We start from the raw sequence: 18,717 nt of genomic DNA on the forward strand, positions 1-18,717 counted from the left end.
GACTTCTTGGGGGGGAAACAGAGGAATTATTAATAAATTGTTTGTTTTCAACACCATGGACAGACAACAGGGTTATAGGCTGAAACTGGCTCTTTAATATATCTGATATCTCTAATATACTTGAGCTAACTTGAGCATCAAGCTCTGCTTCACACTTTGACATTCATGTGGAATAATTTTGGAAGTTGCCACACTGGATATATTTTGTCATTTCAGTGCTGTGTCACTGTGCCACATGAAGGGTGATGGAGGATTATGAGCGTATCATATGGTCGTTTTTCTTTTTTGTTTGTCTTTTTCTTCATGAGTTTGTTTGTTGCTTACTCTTCACGCCGCTCTTTTATTCCTCCCTCGCTCTGTCTCAGTCAATTTGCACTATTTGTCCATGTTTTTCCACCGCAGTGATGTAACTGATTAAGGTCTTCAAAGTACCCGGTACACGGGGAACTCCCTCTCCCTCCACTGTTGGCGCTTATGTAAATGAGCGTTCATATGCATCAACTAACCCTCTCCACAGTGACTCTCGTCTCGCCCTCCAAAGAGTTGACATCAGAGGAGGGTATCATTGTTTTACATAGCGGCTCCGTGGCACTGAGCGCACCCCTCAACATTTATTCATGAGGGCAAAATGGGAGCCGGTGATTTGAGAGAGTGAGGGGGGGGGCGGGGGGGGGACCATGTTCTCTGATCTGCATCTCGGATCAGCGCGGCACTTCTCTTTACCGCTTATTGTGTAAACCCCTAGGGCAGGAGAGGAGGGGTGGGGTTGAGGTTGCGGGGGCGGAGGAGGGAGGGCGCTTGGATGCTTACTCACTGTCATCATGAGGCCGTCCTGTCCTCCACCCCATCTCCACCCCTCCCTGTCCCTCCCCCTTTTTTTGCACTCCCACTCTTCCCCCCTCCCTCCCTAGGCGGTCTCTGCAGAGCTCTGCCTTAATTACCTGCATTGCCTGCCATGAGCTGTCAGTGTGGCTCAGTGCTTGTTTGCCCCAGTGGAGTCGCCCTAATGTCTTGATGCCCCGGTGCCCACTGTAGCACCACAGAGATCCCTGACCTGGTGAGGGGCCACACTGTGGCTGAGAGCCAATTGGACTGTAATGTTTAAATACATTAGCAGCCTTGGGCAGGGAAAGACATGTTGCGGCTCATAGCTAATTCAATGTGATAAAATCGTGGGAGAAAAAGGGTGAAAATCAGGCTCAGCCCAAGTCAAGTCAAGCATCATTTCAACAAGAAAACAAGACTGCAGACCACATTCAACGAAGGTTGATTAATGGTGTTTGGTTGAGGTAAACACAGGCCGAGCAAAAAGCCCCTGACACATCAGTGGGCTAATGCACAGGCTAATGCATAGGCCTATTTATGTTGCGTGTTAGTGGGACCTGTATTGATCAGACATTTACTTAAATAAATTGCTTGGGTGATTTGGAAGCAGCCGCTTGATGGGCATTGTCAGACCGGAGGATCATGAGGGGACATAACAGGTGAAAAATAAAAAGCCTTTGTTTGTTTGTGTCTTTTCATATTTGAAATATATATCCACATGTAAGAAATATCCTCTGTAATGGTGTCGGGCTAAAGCAGCAACATTACATCGACTGCTCACTGTCTCACCTGTCAAACAAGCCCTGTGTCAGCCTCCATGTTCGCGTGGGCTTCCAGACATTAACGCTCATCCCCCCACATCCCTCTGACACGCCCGCATGCACTCTCCTTGACCGAAGCGCGTCTGGTGCCCTTGAGCTCCAAACACAGTAGCGGGGGCTCCCCTGTATGGGAGGATTGCATTAGGAGTCACCTGCAATCCACTATTAGAGGCTTCAGCAGGACCCACCGCCAATAGGTGATGACATGTGGGACTGCGCCAAGCGTTATTTCACACAGCGGGAAGAAGGGAGCAAACACACTAACCCAACAGGACCCCTCTCTTTCTTTGCAGCTTTGCAGAAAACACAGTAAAAAAAAAAAAAAGAGTCCATCTATTATACATGTGTGGGATTCATAATTGAACAATATCACTTTTTCCTTTTTGTGGTTTTTGGCTCATGGAAGACTGATGTCGATTAAGACGGGCATGTGGTGGTGACTGTTGTGAGAGCATATGTGTGTGTGTGTGGGCATGATAGGCACGGGAGTGCGTTGGTGTTCGGCGTAATATTGTAAATGGTATGTGTGCGATGCCAGAGCCAGAAGACTAAGATAGAATGACTTCAAGGACTTCAAGGAAAATAAGAATGGAACATGATTGAAGTTCTAGTTTAGCGTCCAGTGTGACTTCTACAAACAGCCCAATCGTCCTTTTTTAGGTCCGTCCAATAAGCTGATAGATAATTCATTTTTTAAAGTGAGATTCAGAAAAACCAGCACTATCAACAGAGACAGAAATCCTTTGAGATGTGGACCAAAGCGTTAATCTGACGGCTGACTATCGATACGGTCCACATAAATCTTTCATCTCCCGTTTCAAGATTCAGCCCGGCTCTTGTTTTGATCTCGCTCCTGTGTTCCCAGTTATTATCAATAGATCCTTTTTTAAAAGTGAGCGTACACTTCCCTCTGCACAAAAACAAAATAGAAAAACAATGCGTTACATATCTCAGAGATGTGCATTTGTATGTGTTACGTCTTACTGTTTCATGACAGCCGTTAACGAGGTTACTATTTAACGGTGCTGTACACAAACACGCTTGATGACAGCCAACAGCCACCCACGTAACGTCTCCTTTCGCTTGCAAGCAAACAAGCGTTATGATAAATAAATTGGGCTGGTTTGTCTTGGGATATTCATTTACAACATGAACATTCAAATAATAATGTCACCCCAAAATACGAATTATGTCGATGTGATTTCTGCTCATTCTCACTCAAGAGTCAAAGGAAATATTCTGCAACCAACATCTTCTATTAAACTGATTTGAATGCGTTATTGGACAAGCGGTCCAAGTAGGGTAATGTGTGATACAGGAGGATTTTCCTCTTGACCCAGCAGTCTTGTTTACTCTTTAACCAGGACACGGCAGTCTTTTTGGTTCTGTTCCAAAACCTTTCCTTACAGATTCCTAATTGTAGGCTGCTGCCGCTGCTCAGTCGCGGGGACTTGTGAAGGTCCAACGGATGATAAATACAGATCAGCAGAGTCGGTCAGTGGGCAGCTGGGTGCAGCGTGATACGCAGACTTTCCTCTCCCTTCACGTGCATTGGTTTTTTTGGTGGAGGTTTTTTTGCACCTGCATCCTCGTGTAAAAAGGTGGAGTACGTCAGAATGTGAGAGACGGGGTCAGAGGAGCGTGAAGGAGAAATGAAGGTTAGGAAGGAATACAAACAGACGAAGCAGTGCTTGGAAACGGAGGCATGGTGGAAAAGACGAAAATAAGAGAGGAACGGTCTTCGTTTGGAGGTGGTCGTGGGATACGACTCAGCTGGAGCGTACCTTTGACCTCCGTCGTGGCATCTCCTGTCCTTTTTCTTTACGTCCTCTCTCTGTTAATAGCTGCCTGCGTGTAACTGTTGGAGTGCTTTCCCGCCTCCCCACTCAACCCCCACCCGTACCTGTTTTTCTTGGCACTGCACTGAAAAATAAATGCACTCCCACTGTATCTATCTGAACTATTGGGATCTGGCAGGGTTTTGCGTCCATCAGGCTTTCTCATCTTAAGGAATCAGCCACCCAGAAATGGATGGAGGTGGAGGAGGTGGAGGAGGGGGGGGATCTCAATTTTTCATGAGCTGGTGCAAAGCGGATTGAGACAAAAGCAGTTATGAGGCCCGACTCTCTTCTTCGCTCAGTCACCTTTCAAACACACTCAGACCGGAGGCTGCATGATGGCTGCTTGTCCTCATTTAAAGAGTGTCAGCTACTGCAGCACCCATCACGCCGCCTACATGCATGTCCCTGATAGATGATTAGAATAAAATGTGACTTTTACTTATAGAAAATAGTGTACTGGAGATGTAAACGAGCACGAATACAAGATTTGGACATGACCAAACAAACAGAAAGCAGTAATATTTGCCACATGGACCTTTCACCAGAGTTTTCAGATGTGCCTTACTCTTGCCTTTTTTACCTCATGTCTACTGTTGAAGGTCGGTACCTTGGTGACCTCACAGTGGACAAAAAGGTTTTTCCTTTATTTTAATTTGGACCTTCTCCCATTGCCTCCATAACCTTCTTTTTGTTCCGTAAAAATCCTTCAGTATGGCCAAATGAGCTAAAATAGCCGATCAGCAGCCTCTCGTGTTTTATCATAAAAACTTCCGGCTAACTTTACATTAACCTGGACTTCCTCTTACTAAATCTACAACCTGTAGCCGGGAAAATCATGCTGTGTGACCCAATGCGTTTCTGACTTTTCTTACTATTAAATCCTGCTGTTTCTATTTCTAATGTCACTTCTTATTTTTACTCCTTTCTCGAGGGATTTACAGCTTTTATTCTGACTCATTTAAGAAGCCGGAGTTCAAATTCAAAACATGCTTTGTTATTTTATTATTTGTTCATTTAGGTACAGGTAGTAGCTTTGTGTTTTAACGCTATACTGTATGTTTTGTGAATTTGATGAATGCATGTTATTCCCAAATTTCACAGTGACTTTGTCAGAGAAATCTAAAGTCTGTCTAAAACATGTCAATGTCGTTTTTGGCCTTTGCATATTTCATATATTTGCATTATATCGGCTAAGGAGAGCCTTTAGATTCAAGTTTTCACAGTAGAGCTTTAAATTTTGAGCAAGTAAATAAAAATATCTACTGCATGTGTGTGTGTGTGTGTGTGTGTGTTCGATGATAGCTCTGGTATTTGGGAGATCATTATTAGATATCTGGCAGATGACAAAAAGCCTGTTTTGGAGCCTGGTTAAATAAATTGTAATAAAACAGTCGTCTGCTGATCAGTCAGACACAGTACAGTCACAGTAGCTTCCCCGCTATTCAGAACAGATGCTGCGATTTTATGATCATCTTGATGGCAGATTTTCCTACTTGAGAAAACCACTGACAAGCTGTTACTCTGTGTGATTACATGGCCATAAATTAACCCTCGATAAGTTCTAGCCTGCATCATTACGGGTAGTGAGCCATTTAAGATGTTTGTTCTCGCGCCTTCATCGCTGCTTTTCTTTGCACGTGCGCTGCAGCATTGCGGCCTTTTCTATGACAAATTCATTTGTTCGTCCAAATTGATCATTTTTTAGGGAAATAAGAAATAGTGATAAAAGTACTAAGCAATCTGTCTTCATGAAGGTTAAACGCTCAGTATGGACTCACGCTTAGTGTTTTAATGAACCTTCCAAACTGATGATTGATCGGCGTAAGAGCAGTCAAGTGAGTAATCGTACAGCTCCGGAGAAATTTGAGTGGAGTCATGTGATGACAGAACAATAAAAGCTGAAGGTTATTTATCTGCGCGTCGACTACAAAACAAGATAGATTGTCACGTAGTACACACAACCCCGAACATGCAAACACGAGCGTGTGTGCGCGCGCGCGTGCTGCCAAGTCGTATCAGCACACTTGTTTTTGAGGTCTTCCCTGTCGTCAGGTTACTCATTTATTGGTAAAATGACACTTCAATATTTGACTCTCCATCTAAGCTCCCAAACGATCTGTGTTTTGAGGTTATTAATGTTCAGGTTTCATGGCAGTCAATAAAAAAAACAACCCCCCCAGAATCTGTGTCATGGCTCCTCTGCCTTTTTTCCTCACCACCTCTTGGATAAGAATCTACTGTCTTGTAGCTGTCGACAAGTACAACAGTTTGCCTTTCAACACCTCCAGGCCCGGCCCCTCAGAGTGCTGCATGTGTGAAGTGAGTGCAGCAAGAAATGCGCGGAAACATGTGTACGCCACCATGTTTGTTTGTCGTAACAGGTTGAACGACCAGTGGGTGGAAGTGGCCGGTGATTTGAGCGCGCTCATTAGGAATTTATGAAGCGCTAAAATGTTTGGTCTCCGGGGAAGGGGGATTGGCAGCTGTCGCGCAGGCAGGCAGGCAGGCGGGCAGGCGACAGGAGGGGAGAGCCCACGATAGAGAGAGCAAAGACCGGAGGAGATGTCTGAAATATTTACAGTAGTGACTGACAGTGGCTGTTCACATTAGCTTTAAAGGCCCGCACTGTACATCAACGTACGTGCAAATTATCATTTTTTTAATTTGGTTTGCTCGGCATATGAAACTGATTACAATAAAACATCTATTTTATGTTTTATTAATTCATCCAGTTGCAGCAGACGCTCACACACCAATGAACTCTGATGGTATCCGCCTGTTTAAAGGAAAGTTTTTCCTTGCCATCGCCTGCGAGTGCTTGCTCATGGTGGGAACTGTTGAGTCTAGACTCATATCATGAGATAACTTATGATTTGGAGCTATAAATATAAATTAAATTGAAACAAAAATCAATTTCTAAAATGTGATTCCTCATATTTACATTGTAGTAGTATTCTTCTGCCACTCACCTCTTACGGCCGTATATAATGACATAATTCAGTCATCAACATTGGCGTTGAAAAATAGCAATTTAAGCTTATTTAACATTTTGCATGATTTGTATAATATTGCAGCTATAAAAACTGAGCATTATGTCCTCTGTGAAGGTTGTGATGTTCAGTTTTTATTCTGTTTTAGAGAGATGTTGATTCAACTGTATTCAGAGAGGTCGTTTTGTTTTGTTGTGGTGTGAAATGTCACAGTGTACCGGCTTTTTACAACAAGCACTCGCTTGCATGTTCTCTCTATTTTCAGATCATTTTGTCACGCTGCGTTGTGTCTTGGTGAAGATGTTTTCTGTTTTTGGATTCTGCTTTGTATTTGCATGTTAACAGTAGCCTCTTAGGGCCACCGTACTTTTAAACTGTAACTCTAAACTGTGGAAGCAAGTGAAAAACCTCTGCAGAGAAATTCAACTTTTACTCATTGTAGCACAAAGTTTTCAGTGTAGCTGCAACTGGAATGGACAAACATATACCTAGTGTATGATTTTATTTGCATTTATAGTATTAAATAATAAGGTTTTGAGGACTGGACCAAAAACCACAAAAATACAGGTTGTAAATAAGAGTTAATATCTATATATATATGTACAGATGAGGTACGTTAAGGATCCTCTTGCAATCAAACAGCCTTGGAGTTTGTCCTCACCCTTAAAAACAACATGTAAAATATTGTTCTTGGGTGTACTGGCACCTATAATACTGATTAATAAAACTATTTAGTTAACTAATGAAAAAATATTGATTGGGTTAATTAGCTGTCCAGTGGAAAGGAACCATCACTCGTGCTCTTCATTACTTACTATCTCCATCAAGACTGTGCAGAGGGCAGACGGAGATACTAACCAACAATAAGTGACAATAATATTGCAGATTTATAGAAATGTGCTGCAGTCGGGGGTTATGACTGTTTATTTTCTTCACAAGTCAAATAGCAGGAAAAAGAAAATATTAAAAAGGCGGTGGATGTATTAAACAAGTCCTCCACCCTTCCTTGGGATCCAGCCAGTACATATCCTGGCTCCGTGCCAACAGTGTGGGTTGTCCATTACAGCAAAGAGTTGCATTGTCAGTTTTTATCCAACACAGTAACTTACTACAGGGGGAAGTGAATCACATTACATTGACTTGCTTCATTAGTTAAGATGACTTGGAAACATCCTCTGCTGCAACGGGCGTGTAGATGAACATGACAAATTGACTGCAGACCGGCTTTTAGGGATATTTTCCGCCAATATCCGGAATGTAATCAGTGAGTGTTTGACAGCGCTGCAACAATTTAACTGTTACAATGATAGATTACTTATTTACATTCGAGATTAAACCTTTTTTATCGGCAACAGATGCCGTGACGGATTTTAATTCCGATGAAAGCAGATTAGTTTAAGAGAGAATGTGTGGTTGTACGGTAAAAAGAAAACCTTAAACACCGATATGATCTGTCTCATTTCTGTTAAACATGTTCATACATTTACTTCAGAATCCTTCTATTGTTGGTAAATTACCTGACAACAAAAACTCACTGGATTCCCGAGAACTATGTCGGGTTTTGTTTGCCCTCTTGAGCTTTTCGGTTGGTGCAGAAAAGGATTGTGGATTGTTTTGTGCTCTGCAGGGTTAACGAATCTCCTGAATATTGTTTCAGTTAATCATTTAGCCTATGTCTGTCAAAAATCCTGGTGAACGGTTGGCATTTTTGCACAATTTCTGCTTGGAAAATTTGCTTTTAATCGATTAGTTTTAGCGTTCTGTGTCATGTTTAAGAGGAAGGGCGTGGCTACGAACATGCGTGTTGTGTAGGCAGGTCTGGCCCTCGGTCTGCTCGCTCTATTATTTCACATCCACTGCTCCTCTCCCTGAGTTTTGCTGCAATGTCTCTTCATAGAAAACAAGAGACACACTCCTGCAACCTCCCTCCACTGCAGTGAGCACAAACACAATGGTCAACCAGGGAAAAACACACTCGGCCTAAATTCAGTGGAAAAAACTGAGATTCAGGATAGCACAGTTCTGTCAGATATAATAGCGTTGCTGTTATGCGGTGGGGTTTAATAATTGGGGGGTGCAGCTTGTCATTTTGCAATGTTCAGGTTTTGATAGGAAGCTTTAATGTCTTAACTAACGTTCCTGTTTGTGATCTCATTTGTCTCCCTGCAGTTTTCTGTGAAGATCTACGTTCCAGCTTATATTTTGTCAATGCATCTGTGCAAGAGGTAGTGTTTGCCAGCACCACAGGGACATCGGTGCCCTGTCCCGCCGCAGGCGTGCCCCCTGTCTCACTGCGCTGGTACCTGGCCACCAGCGAGGAGATCTATGATGTGCCAGGGATCCGCCATGTGCACCCCAATGGCACCCTTCAGATCTTCCACATCCCCCCTTCCAGCTTCAGCAAACTCATCCACGACAACACCTACTATTGCACAGCGGAGAACCCCTCAGGGAGAATCAGGAGCCAAGATGTTCACATTAAGGCTGGTCAGTAAAACACTTTGTGCTTTTGTTGCAACCCCAAACAAATCATGGTAGCTTGTCTCATACACAACATGCTTGTCTGTCCCCTCCTACCAGTCCTACGAGAGCCCTATACTGTCCGGGTGGAGGACCAGAAAGCCATGAGAGGCAATGTGGCGGTCTTCAAGTGCATTATCCCTGCCTCAGTGGAGGCCTACATCACTGTTGTGTCCTGGGAGAAAGACACAATGTCAATCAACGCTGAAAGTAAGTCATGGCATCTTTTCTTTACTGTAACGTCCACGTGAACGCGCACAGTGATGTGAAATTTGGCGTTGGTGTTTGATAACTGATGAGGATCTTGTTTGACTCTTAGCCAAGATGTTCTTGTAAGTCTCTTATTGATGTTTAATAAACACAGCCTGGGTGATTGATTTGATTTGATTGTGATACATTTCATACATCTTACCACATTAATTTAATACAAAATTCTTGTAAGCCATCTGGTTGGAAATCTGCTGAATGGAGCAGATTTTTTTTCATGGCACTAAGTTAGCTGCGAGATTAAACTTCTTTGCCATGATTACATTGGAATAAGTGAATAGTCGGTGTGAAAAAGTGAAAATACAACAAGCAGTAGTGAAAAGAGAGACAGCTGCATCTTCTGGAAGATGTGGTCTTGTTTTTTTTATTAGTATCATCAGTGTGGCTGGAGTCAGTTTTGTTGACGGTAATGTTACGGTCTTCTTCTTGAATGAAGTTCATCCAGGCAAAATGACAATTACAAGTGGCGTTCGCCATGTGGTGACCTTTGTGACAGCAGAGGTGTGTGTGTGGTCTGACTGTACGAATCTCCTGACATGAACCCAACACAAAGACCTAGCTTTTACCCATTGTGTGTGTGTGTGTGTCTGTGTATCCAGGTCTGTCTGACCCAATGACAGCGAGGTCCCGCTCTTCTTCCTCTAGCCCGGTCCTTCCACGAGAGCGCGGGCTGCCAGCCATGTCACTTAGTCTCAGTGTATTGACCCATTTCTCTGGCTGATAGGAAGCACTGCAGCACTCCGATCATTCAAATCACTTAAATGGAACGCTGGCCTGCGTGATTGTTTCCCAGCCCTGGGGGGCAAATTCACTTTATGTGGGGCATTTAGCAAACTCAATAGACAAGAGCTAATGTCATTTTGCTTTTGGATGGAGGGCAAATGCTGTTTTTTTTTTTTGTTGACGTTTCACATTTGTCCATTGAGGCGAAATCGGCCATGTTGAAATCTATAGCAATCTCTTAATTGTCCATAAATGGATTTGCCGCAAGCATGTTTTCAGATATGGGTAAATCCACAGCTTATGTTGCCATGTTGTTATATTTACTGTGTAGGTTTTCTCTTTTTGAATAGATTTGTTGTTGAATTGTTTGTTCTAGCTTTTTTGTTTTTTGCTGGAAAAGTTTCAGCTCTGTCAAAACAAAGTGTTTTTGTCCTGAGCGGTGAAAAATCTTCACATCTGTAGCCGTCAGCCATGTAAACGCTGTCAGAAAAATCATCCAGCCACCAATCCACCGCTCTTCTCCGCGCTAAATAATGGATGACGGAAGAAGCCTACGAATTCATGAGCAAATGGTCTTTATTCACGTCTCAGCGCACGCATCCCACCGACGCACCGTCCATTCCCCTCATCCTCTTCTGCACACGTTTTTAAGTGCACTTTGTGTATATGTATCCATGTCTGTGAGTCTATATGCGCCCTAACTGACAGCTCGACGCAAGATGCCTTAACCCCCTCCCCCCCCACGCTCATCTCGATGACTGAGCTTGGACGTTTTAATCTTTAATGAGTAAATATAATATCAACACTTTGGCTTCAAACAAAAAAGTTTGTGAAATGTAGCTTTTCTGTCTCTGGCATGAATAATTGAATTGGCTTTTTCAGTTTGGAAGGTGTAGCATGATGCGCGGGGCCCATCAGACGAGCCCTCTGTAAGTCTCGCTGGACTTCAAGACCCTTTTTTTTTTGAGTTGTTGCAGGGTAGAACCCAGCTGTCCATTAGAAAAGAATGGAAAATTATGATGAAAAATGCATTCAGTCAGCACAGCCAATAAGAGTAACCGTGCTGTATAGCTGTTAGTGGCTGTATAGTGGATTGAAGTGCTGTAGAAAATATACAGTTCATGCTTTAAAACACTATTTGCTAATGAGGCAGGGCAGTTTTATTTTTCTGATGTATCTTCACGTTATGACACGTCGACTTGCTCGGGAACGAAAGTTTAATTATTTCACTGAACATGACATTCTCATTTTACACCCACTTTCGAAAAATACAGTACTAAACCAAACCACTTGTTAATAGAGATGGATATTTATTCTGTGCAACAACTTAAACCGCATGTGTAGAAGCAAGGATTACTCTCGTTAGCCATGACCGTACAGCTCAAATGACTCACCGTCGCTTTGTCCGGTGAAATTACTTTAATATTATATTCACGGACCAAATTACAGGTATCTGCAAAAGCAGTTTTGCGTCATCCGGCTTCATTCAGCGATATAACATTAATTTATTTGTGTGAGTATCAAGGCAAGTTGGGGGGGGGATGCATCAGTCCCAAAAGCTGCAAGAGGATTTCAGTTATTGAGACGCGAGCCAATCAGGACAAAGTGTGATTGTGATGTTTTAGTGGTTTATAGACACAATAAAGGGGAATTTGTGACTGTATTAAAAGTTTCTGACCCCAACTTTACTATTTCTACCAATGATGTGGCCATGCAGCCAATCAAAAGTCCAGTAACACAATCGTTTCATGCTATTAACTCAACAACTGCTGCCTGATGCTCAACCAGCAGAGTTAATCCTTGAGATGCCAGAGAGTAAGCAGAAGTCAGAGCCCCCAAAAGAAGAGAATTCAAGAGGTCAGTGAGGTGAAGCAGACGTGACTTGTTTATGAAAGTTTTGAATCGTGTTAGGTAGATATCTCTAGCTCATATCAGTGGTTGGTGTATTTTCAGTTTCATCATCTGTGGTGATGCAGTTAAAAGGCTCTGATTGATTTATAGTGCGCTCCTGTAGTTGGTGGCAAACTGACATCTAGGATGTCACAACAGGAGATTTGTTGTAGGAAAATCAAATCAGGCAAACCGTGAGTGAATGTGTAGGTCGGGAAACAACACATCGTGCACATTTGCAGCTTTTCGTCTAGAAACAGCCTGAAATGACGGCTGATGTATTTGTGCTTTATTTTTGTCATTTATTTTACTGTATTTTGTGCATCTTGATCACATATGTTAGAAAATGTAAGAACTGGACAGACTTTGTGCTAAGAAGCGGTGATGGTGGAATGAAGCGTGTGGGTGAAGGGTCCTGTTGTCTGGTGGATGACCCATAGGCAGCGAATACTGCAGCTTGTAGCAGTGTCGCCCTTAAAAAAGACGATGAGAAGGCCCAGATTTCAAGAGAGGTTTAAAAATCATCTGATCATCATTGCACTTTTTGTCATTGATCATCATCCGTGGTGGAGATGGCGTGCACGTCCCGTAGATTTGCTTCATGGGATGCGTGCACGTGATGGACTGTTGCAGGCTGCGGCTTGTGCTGCTGTGCGAGGCCATTCCCCAGGTGCAGCCTGTGCTGCAGTCACTGAGGAGGCCTTGTAGTCATTTGCCTTGGCCTGACGCTGCCTGCTCTGCATTCAGCACCAGTAGGGCCCGAGAGGGGGCCGACCCCCCAGCACTACTGCAGAGACTCAGTCACACACACTAAAACACACACACACACACGGGGGGACTTCTTTTCATTCAGCACACGAGCTGAGCACAAGGGCCGTCGGCCATCACACAGATTCTCTTTGCTCTGCTCAGCCTCATCTCTCCTCTGTTTATCTCTATCAGGGAACATACATGAACTGTTGCGCCTTTAGGACGTACTCATGTATGCGAATGAACCCCGGTGATTATAGGTCACCCAGTTAATGCTGCTGGGTTTCGGTATTAGAAACGTTTGTTTAAGGACGTCGCAGATTGCTCCAACACTTTCCGTCTGGCCGTTTGCTAAGACATCTTGTGCGTTTTCACAGTTTCTTTCATGTTTGTTGACATTTGAATGTGTGTTGGAGTTTTTTCTCGATCCCCGCAGCCATCGCCGAGAGGGAGAAGAGCCAGCCGCACTATGTCGGTTTAATTGGCTGTGTATAATGGGCCTTTTGAAGTAAATATCAAGAGTTCCTATCAAAAGGCTGCTGGACGTTATCATGTGTCTCCACAGTGCCCACTGTTTCTCCTCCGTCCCTCCTCCACCATTTCAAGGCAGCTACAAAGCCGGACTTGGTATGGAGCCGTACAAATGTCTGGCTGACCTGTGTGTTTTCAACTCATCCACGCCACTATGGATACACACTCAACCCCGAGACGTCCTGAGGCCACGCTGTTAACAGTTAAAGATGTTTTTACATAAATGTTTAATTAACGTTTAGGAATGTATGAATAAAAGGGAGGTTATGCATGTGCATTTGCAATCTTTGCCTTCCTGCATCAAAGCTTTGTGTCGTGGATCACTGTTGCCGTGCCATAAACATTTGTCCAGGGGCCATATACTGTGTGTTGTAGCCTACAGGTATAATGAATGTCTTTTGTTGGGAGCAGCCTTGCAGCTCGCTCGCTGTCGGTTTTGCCCTTTTCTTAGTATGCGATGTAGGAAGCGCAGCCATTGGCGCAGCACAACCTTGAGCTGGGGGCTAGGGAGGGTGGGTAATGGTTTTACTGGTCCCTGTGTGGTGGAGATGTGAAGAGAGAGAGAGAGGGAGAGAGGGAGGGGAAGGTATAGAGAGGAAGACAAGAGAGAGGATAACTAACTGTCTCTCTCTCTCTCTCCTTTCCTCTCTCTCCATCCCTGCCTCACTCTGTCGACAGGCAGGGTTGGGACTCTGACGTGTGACAGGCTGGATGTAGAGTCTTTTTCCAGCGTTCGCCATTCTGTCTGCCCATGATTGGCTGGAGTCTTGTTATTCACACAGAAAAATGGGTCAGGTGGCCTGTGGAGAATGGAGTGTTTGTATGGACGGACGGACGACAGCACAAACACACACACACACACATACCTACACATGCATCCCACACAGAGCAGGATTATACTCTGCAGCAGTGCAGCGGTGGCAGATAAGTAACAGATAAATGAAAATAAATCCAGGTTATGTGGTAAACGTCTCTCGTGTTGAATTCGCCGTGTTCTCTCACAAGCTGCGAGCCGGTTCTCTCCTCACACCCAGTGGCAGGGGCTTAGCGAGATAAATAAAGGGTTGCACTGAAGGAAGGAGGAAAAAAAAAAACTGGGAAGAAAATCAATACCTGTGTGCATGAATCTGGCTGCAGCTGCCACAAAGCATTATGGGAACATGATGGGTAGATACACTTGGGCTGGGCAGCATGCAGGCAGCGTGATTGGCTAAAAAAAAAAGAAAAAAGAGAAACTCACAAACCAACCGAGCCACATTAAAATATAATATAAATGCTACGTTTGAGGATATTCTCAGGAGCTGCAGTTATGGATTTAAATTAGATTTTTTTGTCTTTAAAAGGTTTGATCTATAAAAAAAATTGCAATAATTTGATCTGGATATTGTATATTTAAAAAAAAAAAAGCAAAGTTTTTTACAAAATGACATACAATCAATAAACGGTCTCGATCAGAGCAAAACGAATATCTATAAATATTTCTTCTATATTATTTCAACACTTAGCATGCATTTGAGCGAGTAAATTATGTAATAATTGTAACTGTCCGCCTCTCTACAATAAAAAATATGAGTGGCAAATCATAAGTAATGTTTATTTTGCTAAAAATATGAGTGGCAAATCATAAGTAATGTTTATTTTGCTTCGGTGCCTCTCTGTGCTGGAGCTGTAGTCACTTGAGAAACGTCATGTTTGGTTTGCTAACATGGTATCATGAGGTGTCAGGCCTGACATGGCAGGGAGGCGTAGTTATGAAAGCGTCATATAATATATATATATTATATATTTATGAGTTTGCAGTTCTAATGGCATGCTTATTGATATGTTACAAATGTGTCACAAGTGTCCGGCAGCACTGTAAAACATCAGCATTAGATTATCCTCTGTGTGCTCACTACATCCTTCTCCACACAGCCTGCTGCTCCAGTTTTAGCCCGAGACTGACAGAGATATTAATTAAATTGGCTGATGCCCTTTCCCTCTCTCTCTCTCTCTCTCTCTCTCTCTCTCTCTCTCTCTCTTTGCTGCACTGGCGCTGCAATGATCACACTCCCACCTCCGTACTGTGCTGTTTGCTCACCAATAACCGCAATTTGTTCTTTATTAAACTCTCGGGGCTGGGAACAATTAGGGTGTGAGCTGGAGGTGGTGTGCGTGTGCAAGTGTGTGTGTGTGTGTGTGCACGCATGCGTATATTTGAGAGCAAGCAAGAGGAGGTGGAGGAGGAGGAGGAGGAGGAGGAGGACGGTCGGGGGAGATACTAAACACTGCTTAATCTTTGATAAACAGTGAGGTCTCCTTTGTGCCGCTGCAGTTTGGCACATCTTCTCCAGGCTGTTCAGCGCTGTACCGGTCTAGCTCATGGCTGCTGCTGCTGCTGCTGCCTCCACGGCTCTCAGACCTGGACTGAAGCCAGGTCACGCGTGGCTCCCTGCCAAGATACAGATTAGCTATAAGCGCAACATGAGCTAATCATGGAAGGAGCCACCAATTAATTGGCACTTAAGACGTTCTGCGGACTGTATGGATTTGGGGCTGGATGTTATCAGTGGATCAAAGTGATTGGCATGGATGTCACTGGCAGTTAGATGTATTCACATGCAAGATATCAGGAGGGGGTTAAAGAAAAATAAATAAAAGATTTGTTGCGTGGGTGTGTGTGTGTGTGTGATAAGGTGCTGAGGTTCCAGCTATATGTAAATTGCCGCTGACGGGGCTGGTCTGTGTGTTTTTAGTTTGCATGGAGTGATAGTCCACAGAGATCACTGCCTGTCTGTCTGGGTGGGAGGAGGCAACATGACATGAATGATGTATTCGGGCTTAAATATCTTTGGTATGTTGTAGTTTTGGTGCAGAGACAGATGAACTACAAATTATGACGCACACGGCACAGGGAGAGTAATTTAAGCATCCTGCCGTCGTTATGGCATTTAAGCAATTCTTTCAATTCAATCAGAAAATGCCAGCTTAAAAAAACAAAACATGAGTGGTGGACAGCGACGAGCATCAGTCACAGCTCTGCAGAAACACCTGTGTTGCCGCCTGCTGAGCGTCACGTGATTTCTCCCTGTCAAAACAGAAAAGAAACAGAAAGGTGATTCCCCGTCCGCACTTCTCCGTCTCGTCCACGTTTAAGCCCGCCGTACTTTGACGTCAGAGAAGAAAATTTTGGAAAAGATTTGCAGGAGAAGAACTTTGACTTGCAAACAAAAGGCGGCTTGAAATCGCAGCATCTGTGTAAGGAACCTGCAGAGAGGCTGACGTGCATATAAACGTTTGGAGACGGAGAGAGCGAGAGGAGAGAAGTGTACTGGTGTGTGTTGGTGTGTAGGAGGAAAAGGGGGAGTTGGCTGTGAATGGTTGCTCTTATCGCGTGCAGGCAGCTGCTGCAGTGTCTTTGAGAGACAGAGGGGCTGTCCATGCATGCCACTCACTCTGTCTATTCACAGCCACCCTCCCTCTCTCCCTCTCTCTCTCTCTTTCTATCCATGTCTGTGTTGCAGTTTACGGCAAGGAAGTGAGTGAAAGAAAAGAGGGCGGGCGGGGAATCATGACTTGAGCTTTAATGCAGACTCATGATGTGCAGGCCCCCCTTTCGATTCACATCCTCGTGATGATTCTTATAACAAGGGACAGGCAAGAAATGAAATGTCATTGGACATCACCACATCACCCCGACTGACGTGTGATTGTTGGGGGGGGGGACACACACCGGTGTGCACCAGTGTGTGCACTCGCGTTGCAATAAATCACAGTTGTTTACATGCAAAAGCTCAACAGGCCTCGAATGTGACTCGTGCTGTTATCATATTATTCAGAGATTTAGTTTAGTTTTTTCTCTCCACATATCACCACAGTGGCAAGGAGGGTGCATACAAATTAAGATGTAAGAAAAACTACAAGAAAATCTGCACAGATGTAAATAAGGCGCCAACCTTAGCTGTCCCACACGTAAGTCAGAAGATAATGGGAACGAAGCTTCCTCCCCCTGCTCCTATGATGCTAATCAAAACTACGAATAATGAAGTGAATTCATTCAGTAGGGAGCCGGTGCCAGAATAAAGGTGACCTGTGGAAAGGTATTTCCAAGACGAGCCGCCATGGGAAATCACCTTGATAGATGGACGTCTCAGGCAGCTGGGGAAGTGATATCCCCAAGCAATGCATGTTGCATCCAGAGTGCATTCTGGGATTTGTAACCACCCCCTCCACTCCACTCCTCACACACACACACACACACACACACACACACACACACACACACACCTCACCCATCTTTGCCCAGGTGCCCTGCCATGTATCGCTACACTCCTGCAGCAGTATTTTTTCAAGCTGTGATATGTAACCTTGACTCTGAAAGGAGCAGATGGTGAGAAAGGATGATTAAGAATCAGTTTGGACCAGAAGCTCCGGTGAAGCCTGGAGACAGTTTCTGTGTTTATTAAAGGTGATTCACAGAGAGAGTTTTTATTTTTAATTTATTTTCTGTGTTATCTAACATTTTCCCAGCATCATAGCATTTATTTATGAACGAGAGAACTGTTTGAAACAAAACAAATTATTATATCCATTTAGTTATGTCGGACTGAAGGATAAATTCCAGTTATATTAATTAGGAAATAAACATTTTTTAAAATCTAAATAATATTTATTTTAATACGTATAATACTGAATAATAAAATATGAATGTGCTGTATGAATACAAAAAATATGAAAAGCTAATTTGTTACATATTTAAGGTGAAACTGAATTAAAGCTGCATCTTTTTTAGGATTTATTTACATTTACAGAAAACATAAAAATACTGCTAATATTTCATGACTCTATTAGCTTTTAATTTAATATAATGAAACCTAAATACAGATTTATATGTATTGTAGATTTATACGTTCCTGTTATTTAAATGTAAGATTTAAAAAATAATTATGCAGCATTTTGTTCGGGGATATATTTACATGTTTGAAGTGAATGACTCGAAACTCCTCGTGTTGAAAACATTAAAAGAAAATGTTCCATTGCCAAACAACGCTTTGCATTATCTTGTCCGAGGTAAGGAAACCTAATTTTTCGGAAATGCTTGCATAATCCTTTAGTTCCACTCGGCAAACTATAGAAAGAGATACAATACGGACAGAGTCTGTGTAAAAATAATTCAGAGGACAAAGAAATTAAACTGCAAAGTGTGCGTGAAGGGTCCTTTGCATAATCCCAGTTAATCCATAATGCAGAATCCAGAGTGAACTGTCTAAAAAAAAAAAAGAAAATCTCTGTGCCTTCAGAAAGCTAAAGAAACACGTTTAATTAGCATTTTTTAGTGCTACTCTTTTTCTGCAGCCGTTGAAAATAATATTTCTGTTGCAGGTTTTTGTTTTTTTGTTTGTTTGTTTGTACCCGTAATGAGAGAAGCAGAAAAAACATTAAATGCAACTGAAATCAAATAAATCTATTCTGTTTATTTATACAGACAATTGAATTTAATGTTTTTTGTGTGTGTGCGTGTGTGTGTAAGGTTTGTGCACAAGCAGTGATGAACCGCAAATAGATTTTTTTCTCTTGCAT

At 43.1% G+C, this 18,717-nt stretch overlaps 1 protein-coding gene across 3 annotated transcripts in view; it reads left to right on the forward strand.

Moving 5' to 3' along the window:
• dscama (Down syndrome cell adhesion molecule a) overlaps window positions 1-18,717 on the forward strand; it is an 82,366-nt gene that overhangs the window by 9,865 nt on the left and 53,784 nt on the right. For all 3 annotated transcript variants that reach the window (XM_027273835.1, XM_027273837.1, XM_027273836.1), the window contains exons 2-3: window positions 8,647-8,964; window positions 9,058-9,207. In XM_027273835.1, coding sequence (XP_027129636.1) covers window positions 8,647-8,964; window positions 9,058-9,207 — 468 coding nt within the window. The remainder of the gene's footprint in view (window positions 1-8,646; window positions 8,965-9,057; window positions 9,208-18,717) is intronic.

Source organism: Larimichthys crocea, chromosome XXII (assembly GCF_000972845.2).
Source record: "Larimichthys crocea isolate SSNF chromosome XXII, L_crocea_2.0, whole genome shotgun sequence".
NCBI lineage: Eukaryota > Metazoa > Chordata > Actinopteri > Sciaenidae > Larimichthys > Larimichthys crocea.